General features: G+C 37.6%; 1 protein-coding gene across 1 annotated transcript in view; it reads right to left on the bottom strand.

The window, feature by feature from the left end:
• Positions 1 to 512: 512 nt before the first annotated feature.
• The window catches only part of drd2l (dopamine receptor D2 like), a gene marked incomplete at its 3' end in the record, with an annotated part of 32,892 nt that continues 21,148 nt past the window's right edge, over positions 513 to 12,256 (bottom strand). The window contains exons 7-9 of the mRNA XM_082150744.1: positions 10,459 to 10,542; positions 10,040 to 10,373; positions 513 to 709 (exon numbers count right to left, since the gene is read on the bottom strand). Of these exons, the coding sequence (XP_082006870.1) occupies positions 513 to 709; positions 10,040 to 10,373; positions 10,459 to 10,542 (615 nt within the window). The remainder of the gene's footprint in view (positions 710 to 10,039; positions 10,374 to 10,458; positions 10,543 to 12,256) is intronic.

Raw genomic sequence — 12,256 nt, 5'->3', positions numbered from 1 at the left:
TCTGTCTTACATGTACTGCCAAAAAGGACAAAAAACACCACAAATTTATCATAAAATAGTCTCATATCAATACTTCTGAAGTCTTCTGAAATCCTTTGTGTGAGGAACAGACCCCAATTTATTTAATCTCCACAGAAGCACTGAAATCTCATTTATGATCATGTTCAATTAAACGAGTCATGGCGTGTCCCCATCGAGTACAACATCTTTGTTTGCGTTTCACAGAAAAAAAACGAAAATAATATGGGTTTGGACGCAAGGCTGAGCAAATGGCGACAAAATGTTAACTTTTGAATGACGTTCTGCTATAAAAACACGTCCTTTGCCGATTGCAACCGTTTCAGAGAATCAGTTCCACAAACAAATGCCTTTTCAAATGTCTCGTCTTGTCTTTGCAGTCATTGTGTTTCTTGATCTGTGTTATCGTTACATACTGAGCTTTCAAATGTTTCCCTTGTCTGTCACAAGCTTCTCTTGTTCAGTAAATTCCCCCATTGTGGTGTGCTTGTCTGTCAGCAGTGCAGGATTTTAATGAAGGCCTTGCGGAACTCGATGTTGAAGGTGGTGTAGATGACGGGGTTGACAGCGCTGTTGAGGTAGCCCAGCCATGTGACAGCGCTGTAGAGCGACGGAGAGATGCAGCAGCTGCCGCAGTGAGCTTTCAGCACGTGTGTGAGGAAGAAGGGAAGCCAGCATATGATGAAGACACCTGCAGAAAACACAAACATCAAGGGGAGAAAACTACTTAAACAACTTCTGCATTTGTAAAGCTGCCCTGGTTAAAAACTAGACTGACTACGTCAGACTTCGTACTTCCGCTCAATTTCAGTTCACTTCTGTACTCAGTCTGAGATAGCGACCTATCTCCCAGTTTTCCTCCGGCCTCAAAACAGCCGGCCAATCAACGAACAGAGGGCGGGCTGAGAGCCGTGACGTAGACGCTGATTGTACCATGGATGCGTAGATTTACTTCACATAATCTGCAAAAGTCATTCACAGCCATGTTCACTCCGGTATTTCGCTCGATGGTTTTGTTTTCGCATCATACATGTGTTTACAGTGGAAGTTCGATGCGGCTGAGCCGGCGCATAACACACGTCATAACCAAACGTTATGTGATTGGCTTACGGGTAACCAATGATTTTAAACTTCAGACAAGCGCCCCCCCCCCCCTCCCCGCGAGAAAGAAAACGCTTTTCAATTATGCCCTTCCAGACTCTGTCTACGAAGCAAAGTGAAGTAGCAGAGTTTGATATTACCAGGCTAATTAAAAAAAAAATCACCTAGTTCAATCTCTCTGTTACATTAGCCGCGTTTCCATTACCCTTCAAATTGCGCAAATGGAAATTGCGAATTGAAAATACGCCCAACGGAAACACGTCAATTTCGCAAAAACTCCCATTTATCGCCCCAAAAAAATTTTCAGGTAAATTAGAAAAAGGAATATTTCGCAAAACTGCAATGGAAACAGTTGTTGCACATTTACAGGTCACCTGACGTAGATGACGCGGTGTGTTTGGACAGAATACGAGACAGAGTTCTTTATTGAATTCATAAAAGACAAAAGAATGACAGAAATACTGGATTCTAAACCTCATAGAGGTGCCACAATCAAGACCTCGGAGCAGAAATGAGGGAGAAACACCCAGAAACTCCTCATATGTGCCGCTCACAGTATAAGGGTCTTTCCTTGCCATTAATGCTTGGATAACACGCCTACGTTTCCTTCCAGTAATAATAATAATAATGTCTAGTGCGGTGGCTGTGATAAACCTACCAACGTCCGTCGCCATGATTTTTGGAATGACTTATCGCGAGAGGAAAAAAATACGTTTTAGTCGCATAACATCGGTTAATGGAAATGCCGTCATTTCGCAATCGTTTTTTATCAATGTTTAGAAAAAAAATCGCAAAAGTTTTGCACAAATCTTTAATGGAAACGCGCCTATTGTCAGTCTGTTTTGATTTCTGTCTTTATCTGCATAGCTGCCAACTTTTGAGTTTTGCTTGGAGTGAGATTTGGGATTTGACATTTGTTGGGATGTAAAAAAATAATCTTGCATCACAATAAGTGTATTGTGATTGTCAAAACATTTGAGTAACTACCGGTAAACTGAATTTTATTAGGTTTAGTGACAACATGTTACAATGTTTATATGGTACAATGTCTGGTAAGCTACGCTTTATATTATTGCTTGAAACAAATTTCAGGATTTCAACTCAGTTCAATTCTTGTGATTTGATTTAATATTGACTAATTTGGATAAATATTAGGTAGGCTACACAAGATAGGCATTCATTTTTCTCAAGAAAAAAAAAAATCTCACCTAATGCTGTAAACATACAGAGAGCCCTATCAGCTGGCAGAATTATTTTAGGTTAAAAATAACTCAAATTAAATATAATGCGTTTTTTTAATTATAATAACAACTTTATTTAATGATATAAGTAAAAAATATAATAAATATGTAATATAGTAGCCTACACATATTTAGCAAAATACTCTCTATAGCTCTTTTTTTTTCTAGCCAACTAACGTGCTATAGCCTATATTATGGTCATCAAATGGCTTTCCTGAGGTAAATGTTATGTGACATAATTGTTCTCCAGCTGTTTTATTGACCCTTTCCGTGGTTGAAAAACACTGATTGATCGATATTATGATGAATATACATTTCAGTAAGTTGTACTGTTTCTTTCAACAGTGTTCATTCGTGTTTATTTACTATTAGCTAGAGATGATCGGTTCACGTGCCGCTAGGGATCTGTCACGTCACATTTACAAACGCCAAAACGGTATTTATTGTTTGAATTTCATCATAAAATTGACAGAATCTGAGAGCTGAGATTTTTTTTGATATCATAAGTAACCTGCTCTGTCTAGTCTGTCGGTCTCCGTGTCCTCTTTGCTTCGTGATTTTTCTGTGCGTGAGAAAATGGATGTGTGGCGTGTGAAAAGTGTTAATTGCGTGAGTCTCACGGTGAATGCGTGAGAGTTGGCAGCTCTGTATGTGTTCTGTCTATTAGTTCAGTTTAGTCTTCCTCCGCCCCCGCCTGTTTGTTTCTATAGTTACTTATTGATTGGTTAGTTCAGTTCAGGTGTGTCTTGTTAATTTGCCTCTTTAGTTCTGTCTATTTATACCCAGTGTTCTGTCTTGTTCCTCGTCAGTTATTTTATGTCGTGTTATGTTTGGTTGTTCTGTTTCCTAGCCTGAGTCTGTATTTTGTCTAGTTTTGAGATTGTTTAAATAAAAGCTGCTGCAAGTAGATCCTGCATTAGGGATGGGCAAATGAAGCCTCATGAAGCACTGAGGCTTTCACCTGATTGTTTCGGGAAAAGATTCGAAGCACCAAGAGTGTAGAAAACAGCGCCATCTTGTGGCAGGTCAAATTTACAGCAGCCATGTTTATGAGCAGCGCCGTTGTTTTATCCATTAAGCACAAATAAAAGCCTGAAAACGCTAAATGTTCAGTTTCTGATAATATAATTCACATATTAAAGTGTGGCAATAAAATAAATATAACAATTATATTAATACAATACAGAAATAAAGTTGCTTGATGCAAGTAAATGTTGGTCTAATTATTTTATGGTTTCTATGCTGTTTATGTGTCAGAATATATGATCATGTAACATAGGCTGTAGGCTTATTTATATATATTACACGCACACATTTTTTTTTAGTAAATGGACTTAAACTTCCAAAAACCTGCATCCTTCCCTGCTTCAACCTGCATTTGTTACACTCTCCTTTTAAAGGGGCTGCGTGTTAGAATGTTCTTGTATTAATTGCTTTTTGTATTGGAAATGTGTGAACAGCTTGCAACGAAACTTAAAAGGACAAGATCTTCCCCGAAAGCCTGTAGACCGACTTTCATGTGAAAGATTCGGGCCGGTTTCACTTGGAAAATCAAAAGGATTTCACACGTTTTCACACACTCCCGAGAGCCTCTTTTCCATTCTATGACACATGAAATGATTGCTTATACAATATTCATTTCAGGATAATGCTGAAAGAGCTATTCTATACTGTAATGTCAATGTGTTATGCAAAGAAAAAGGACTAATTCAAACTATAGTCTAACATAGCCAGATCTATATAGTCTCAAATATACTTTATAATCAAACTATCATAACAGTGTAATTTTAATGATCTCTTCAGTCGACATGATGCCATAGCAATGTGAATATATTTGCAACAGCACTGATATTCAATCAGTGCTGTTGCAAATATATTCACATTGCTATGATCAGATGCTTTCTGAACGGCTGTTTTCTCATTCTGTCATTTTTGTAGTGTGTTTATTTTGTTATTGAGAGGAAAGCTTGCAGCACATATTTATATATTCATCTAATCGTCGCTCTCAGCAGCGTCACTGGGGCGTAAGCAGATCGTACAAAAATGTACGAATGAGATCGTACGAATTCAACATACACGTCACTGGAGCATAAGCAGATTGTACGAAAAAGTATGAGTGAGAACGTACGAATTCAACATACACGTCACTGGGGCGTAAGCAGATCGTATGAAAACGTATGAGTGAGAACGTAAGAATTCAACACACACGTCACTGGGGCGTAAGCGGATTGTACGAAAACGTATGAGTGAGAACGTACGAATTCAACACACACGTCACTGGGGCGTAAGCAGATTGTACGAAAACGTATGAGTGAGAACGTACGAATTCAACATACACGTCACTGGGGCGTAAGCGGATTATACGAAAACGTACGAATGAGATCGTACGAATTCAACATACACGTCACTGGAGCATAAGCAGATTGTACGAAAAAGTATGAGTGAGAACGTACGAATTCAACATACACGTCACTGGGGCGTAAGCAGATCGTATGAAAACGTATGAGTGAGAACGTAAGAATTCAACACACACGTCACTGGGGCGTAAGCGGATTGTACGAAAACGTATGAGTGAGAACGTACGAATTCAACACACACGTCACTGGGGCGTAAGCAGATCGTACGAAAACGTATGAGTGAGATCGTACGAATTCAACATACACGTCACTGGGGCGTAAACAGATCGTACGGAAAAGTATGAGTGAGATCGTACGAATTCAACATACACGTCACTGGGGCGTAAGCAGATTGTACGAAAATGTATGAATAAGATCGTACAACTTCAACATACACGTCACTGGAGCGTAAGCAGATCGTACGAAAATGTATGAATAAGATCGTACAACTTCAACATACACGTCACTGGGGCGTAAACAGATCGTACGAAAAAGCATGAGTGAGATTGTACGAATTCAACACACACGTCACTGGGGCGTAAGCAGATCGTACGAAAACGTATGAGTGAGATCGTACGAATTCAACATACACGTCACTGGGGCGTAAGCAGATTGTACGAAAATGTATGAATAAGATCGTACAACTTCAACATACACGTCACTGGGGCGTAAGCAGATTGTACGAAAACGTATGAGTGAGATCGTACAAATTCAACACACACGTCACTGGGGCGTAAGCAGATTGTACGAAAACGTATGAGTGAGATCGTACAACTTCAACATACACGTCACTGGGGCGTAAGCAGATTGTACGAAAACGTATGAGTGAGATCGTACAAATTCAACATACACGTCACTGGGGCGTAAGCAGATCGTACGAAAATGTATGAGTGAGATCGTACAAATTCAACACACACGTCACTGGGGCGTAAGCAGATTGTACGAAAACGTATGAGTGAGATCGTACAACTTCAACACATACGTCACTGGAGCGTAAGCAGATCGTACGAAAATGTATGAGTGAGATCGTACAAATTCAACACATACGTCACTGGGGCGTAAGCAGATTGTGCGAAAATGCATGAGTGAGATGTTACGAATTCATACAAATTAGCCACCAATTCATCAAAACGTTTAAAATTAGTTACAAATTACCAAGAGATGGTGTTGGAATAACGTAATAAGAATGGCTTTCTTTTAAAAATTTTTTTTTTTTTTTACGATGGTGTCAATTGTTTGTTGTGGTTTGCTGCGTATCACTGCGGCTTTATAGTTGAGACAAATGTCCTTGGAAAAGGACAAAAAAGTTTAACTTTCACTATAGTACATTTCACATGTAATTACAAAGAATCAGCAAGTAAAACATTGAATTCAATTTTTATTGTAAAACATTCTCCAAAAAAACTAAGTTTTTATTTTTTTATGTGAACTGAAAAAAATTGTGTTGGATTTACTTCTAAACAATTTTCACTTAAAAATTGCTAGTAAATTTCACAAATAATACAAAGAAACGGCAAGTAACACATTTAATTAAACATTTAATTAAATGTGAAATTTTGAAGTAGAAATACTGAAATAAATATATATATATATATATATATATATATATATTTAAAACATACTCCATTAATCTTTGTTCGAAAAATATTTGTTTTACAGTGTAAGAGTGAAAAGGTGAAGAAATACTGACTATCAGCACTATTTGAATACCTCTCGTCCAATCAAATTAGAGGACTTGAACTATCTGTTGAATAATGAATATTTATTATGTCAAAAGTGCTGCAGCTTAAATGTCAAGCCTAAAAGAACAAAGAGACCTAAAATCACTTAGTTCACCAGCACTTATTCTCACCAGCATGTGCAGCAACTACAAACCAGCCGGAAACGCTTCTCGACTCCAAATGGAGTCCGTAGAAAGATGCTTTAATCGGAGAATAAGAAGCCAGTTTTCTTTGACAACATGAGATATTTCAATGTGGACACTTGAAAGTGGACTCAAATCAGGGTTATTATCATTAACTAAAATAAAAACTAGTAAAACATTTAAGTTAACTGAAATAAAGCTGAAATAAAATAAAATATAAATATTAGATGAAAAAACTTAAGGTTACTGTAATCTAGAAATTTAGAGTTGAAGCTGGAAATATACTGGCAATATAAACTGACCTAAAATAATAAATAATTGATAGTGATACCTAAATAGTGACATTAAGGGCGAGACACTACAGGTGAATAGGGTAACATTTTAAAATAATAGATATAACCATGAAACTTCCTCAGTTGATTACTTACACAAGTATATAAAAAAAAATTATTACAAGTTTTACAAATTTGTATCTTTAATTATGCAAATTATACATCTCATTAAATATGCACGATTTTGCATATATTTTCGGGTGATAGATCTGAACATATGATAAAGCCAGGTGCAAAATTATTTTCATTTTGTTTACACACAAGATGAAAAAAAAAATTCTGAGGGATTTCAGGATATATGCTTTCAGAAATCAAAATATACTGTCCATAGCCTTAAAAAAATCGATTTTCGCCATTTTTTTTTTTTTTAAATGTCACATAAATCAGACCAGGAATGATTTATTAACAAATCCCTCTGAACACATCTTCAGAATACTGCTAAGTGTATAACTGGAGAGTTTAGTGTACACAGGTGTACATAGGCTGAGATGTTTGTGCTGGAGAATGACAAAAAAACTCATTTTGAGAAAACGGCGGTTAAAGAGTTAAATAGCTCTAAATGAGATTTCGTCGTTAGCTTTAAATCCCCCTTTGGACATTCACGATTGGTTACTGATAGAAAGGAAATGCCCGTATTTGGGTTACGTAGCGTTGTGCAGGAGACTCAGAGCTTTACAGCGATACCGGTCATGACAGACTTCAGTAAACAGACAGAGCTCGGCATGTCGCGTGGGAATGATAACTTCTTGGTAAATTCGGGAGAAACTTACCGCCGCAAGTAAACAAAATGTATTAAAATAAATATCTTATCACACCTATTCAAAAGAGACACCAGGGTAGTGGAGACTCATGCTGGAGGCTCTGTGGATTCTCAGGAGCCAATCATTTCCACATTTTCTGGGACTGTCCATTGTTAAGCCCTTACTGGTCACAAATATGTGAACATATTAATCATATATTTGGTAGTAAAATACCTTGCAATTTTGAAAATGTGTATTTGGGCAATGCGGATGTTAATAACTGGAGAAATAAGGACAAGAGGTTGCTTTGGATACTACTGGCAGCGAGTAAAAAAGCCATAACCAGGAAATGGTTCAAACCGGACCTTCCGACCATCGATGAGTGGGTCAACATAATCCAAGAAATCTACATTATGGAAAAACTTTCATTTACTCTCAGGATTCAAAGAGACATGTTTTACAAAATCTGGACAAAGTGGTCTGAGTATGTCAAGCCCATAAGGTCAGACTTTGTATGAGTGTTACAGTGTTAAGTGAAAGAAAACCATTTCTGTACGGGTGCTCTTCCCATAACTGTTCATATTAAAACAAATTAAATAAAAAAAATTACAAAATAAATAAATAAATAAATATCTTAATGTATATTTTCAACGTTTTCTTTATAGCAGCTTGAAAGAACACATATTGAAGGAGTAAACTAGCTCATAATCTCAAAACTGACCACTGCATGAAAAATCAATGTTTTTGTCTCGCCTTAAAAAACAAAACAAAGAAAATTACAAAAGCACATAAAAAACTGAACAATTAAAGCTAATTCTAAATATTAATTAAAATGATATAATACTTAAATCTCATTTTGTCCACTTTTACTGTGATATGGTTTCAGACCAAAAAAAAAAAAAAAAAAAAAAAATTATTGTTCAAAAGTAATTTCTTCACTCAGTCATAAAGTAAGTCTTTTTTTTTATATAGAAAACTGCAGGAAGATCTTCGAATCTCTGGTGTAGTTGACGATTTTAAACTTGCTCCTCACTCTTAATCTGCTGTCAACGTCTTTTCAGCCCCCCCAAAAAAACCTGGTTAGATTCTCAACTTAGAGATTACTCAAAAGTGAAGCGCACAGTAAACGTGGACTACATATTTATTTAGTTAAACTCTTTTTGAGCTTAGATCTGGACTTAAATGGCTGTAATTCATGAATGCTTTGGAATACAGACCTTAGGCTAGCCTCTTTTTTTAAGACACTGAGCAGATTTTTAAAAAATGTAAGTGTAAAAAAGTTGCAAATGTATTAAAACAAAATCTTTTAAATTTTATACAAAATGTATGTGTCCAGGGGCCTCATTTATAAACGTTGCGTATGCAGAAAAGAAGGCGTACGTCGCTCTCTACGCAATAATTGGTATTTATAAAAAGAAAACTTGACGGGAAAATGTGCGGTCCTTCATGCAAACTCTGACCCAGGCGTACGCACAAAAACGGGTGAAATGAGAAATGGCGACACAGTCGGTAGATGGAAGAAGTACGTGAAAATGTGTGAAAGTGTGTGAAACTGTAGACCGTTGTGTAAAAGAAATGGCAATACTGCCTCTCATAAATAACATGAAGACTTCACAAAGCAAGTCTTACAATTAACAGCCTACACACGAACACCCGTTTGATCGATCTGCAGTGTAAAACAAACTAAATCAAATTAACACATATTTGCAAAAAGAAAATATGAAATATGCATATTGAAATATGTTCTGCAATAATATTGGCATGTTATGCAATTCAATGCCCACACTGTGCCCTCCAAACAACATGTTACTCCTCTTTTCCACCTCGCCAACGATAATTTCTACTTCACATTGAGTGAAGTTACGTTTCTTGGTTTTCCTCTCTGTGTTTGCCATGATTTCGCAATCGATGAATATTAACTTGTGGGCGTTTCACGGACTATTTATGGGCAACTATGGGGGCGTGAAATGAAGCCACAAAAGCTGCGCTACATTTAGAATTGTGATTTATTAAGGGAAAACTGCGTAGGATGTGCGTGCGCACGGTTTTATAAATCCGAATATTTCTGTGCGTACGCACGTCCTATGTTTCACCCGTACGCCACTTCTGACGCAAATCCTACGCAAAGTTTTATAAATGAGGCCCCAGGTCTCTAAATGTATACCATGGTTATGTAATATCTAAGTTTTTTTGAATTTTGAGTTAAGCTCTTGAAATATACCTAATTTATGACGATTGCTAAAATATGTGATGGGGAAAAGGCAATAAAAAAAACGCGCCAAGTGTCCTGCTACCAGGACAGTCATCAGGTTCATAGTTTTTACTGTGATTTATTTTAACCTCTCACCTAAAACGATGGCGAGCATCTGTGTCGCCTTTCTCTCTTTCTGCTGCGACAGTCTTCCTCTCACTCTCTCCTTCGCCACGGCTCCTTTCTCTCTGTCTGCGTTTCTCTCCCTCCATCCGTGGGGGCCGTTCACGCTTTCCTGCAGGGTGGCCCTGCGCAGGCCGGGGACCGAGAGCGTGGAGCAGGGACGCGTGGGACGCGTGGGACGCGCGGGACTGGAGATTTTAGCGTGTCCGGGCTGCTGCGATTGCTGTGGAGGCTGCTCTCTGTCCTGACTCAGAAAACACATGGGTTCCACGTCCAGAGGATGAACCACGGCCTCTTTCACCAGCGTCTGTCACAGAGAACATGATTCACACTGACATTCACGCTTAGGAAAGTGACTGAATGTGAGAGTATGAATAGCTGTAGTGTTTTACCACTTTCTTGCGTTGCGGAGCGGCTGGAGGAGGCTTTAATATTAAAGTGCACAATTTCACATCTTCTGGATGAGTACACTTATTCTGACAAACAAAAAGAGAGAGAAAACAATGAAACAATGTGACAGATTGTAGACACTAGTTAATAATTTTAATTCTAATCAAAAGGCAAGTCATATCTAGTTCAAAAGTTTTGGGTTGGTAAGACTTTTTAATGTTTTTGATAAGAAGTCTCTTATGCTGTGTGCACACCAAAAGCTAATTTAATTATTTGAAGTATATATAAAGTCAAAAGACGCGAAAAACAATAAACATCCCGTGAGTAATCTAGAACGGGTAACGCGATGCGAATATTCACTTCACTTTTGGTGTGCACACACCATTATACTCACCAAGTCTGCATTTATTTGATGTAAAATACAGGAATATTATTACAATTTAAAATGACTGTTTTCTATTTTAATATATTTCCAAATGTAATTTATTCCTGTGATCAAAGCTGTATTTTCAGCATCATTACTCCAGTCTTCAGTGTCACATGATCCTTCAGAAATCATTCTAATATGCTGAAACATTTATTATTATCAATGTTGAAAACAGTTCAGGAGCTACATGTACATATTTTTATGGAAACTGTGATACAAAGTTTAAAAGAACAGCATTTATTTGAAATAGAAATCTTTTGCAACAATATAAATGCTACTGCCACTTTATATCGATTTGATGCATTGCTAGGGGTGTAAGAGAAGACAAAAAAATAATGATCCGGTACATTTCTCAGTTTTGAAGTCACGGTTTAGTACAGCAGGGAAAAAAACAAAGCAGTGGTTTACTGAACAAACTATATCTGTCTTTTAAAAAAAAAAGTCTGTCAATATTGCTGCAACTGGAGTTTATGGTGTTGTTGGATGCAAAATATTTTAGAATAAGGTTAGAATTATTATACTCCTTCGATTTGATTCACATGTCAACACTCGTTCAATGAAATCTGACAGTAGATTTATGATTTAGTTTGAAGCGCATGTTTAAGTCCACTTAGATCATGCACTTATATGGCAGCAGCTCACTCTCTGTCCTTCTTTATTTTTCAGATATGTTCGCAACATCAAAATATATTGATATAAATAATATTGGGGCCTGTCTTACACCCGGTGCAATGCAGCGGCAAGCGCGACACAAGTATTTTTTGCTAGTTTCAGCCCGACGCAGTTATCATTTTCACGTCCTGCGCCACGTTGTTTAAATAGCAAATGCACTTGCGCCCATTTGTGCGCCCATGGGCTGCTGGTCTGAAAACAAGATGAGTGTTCTGGCGCATTGTTGGCATGTAGCTATTTTGAGGCGACAGAAATGGACTGAGCCATTGACCGACTGAAACCTGGTCTAAAATCAATGGCGCAATATTTTTTTTGTTATTTAAAGAGCGTGTTAGTAATGTGCGCCTATAGGCGGGTCCACAACGCACGTACACTCTGCTTATTACACACACAGGGACGAATAGCAGCACACAAACATGACAAATATTTAAAATAAAAGGATTACAGTGTAAAAGATTATTATTGTGAACATAAAGATATGGTGAATCCGGCTTGTCCCGTAGATAGTCTGCTTGCACTTTAACCTCGCGCACGAGCAGATCCGTTTACGCTCTGGAGACGCGTTCGGTCTTTCCACTATCAAATTCCGTCATGTAAATAGCGAATCTGCCATGGCGGGAGCGCAACTAGCATTTAAAGGGAATGGGAGATGAGACTCTGATTGGTTTAACACACATAAATCCCAAAACACACCCATTACT

This window comes from Leuciscus leuciscus (genome assembly GCF_965113295.1).
Source record: "Leuciscus leuciscus genome assembly, chromosome: 20".
NCBI classification, from domain to species: Eukaryota; Metazoa; Chordata; class Actinopteri; order Cypriniformes; family Leuciscidae; genus Leuciscus; species Leuciscus leuciscus.
The sequence above is the reverse complement of the archived record's forward strand: the minus strand, read 5'-3'. Positions and strand labels throughout refer to the sequence as shown.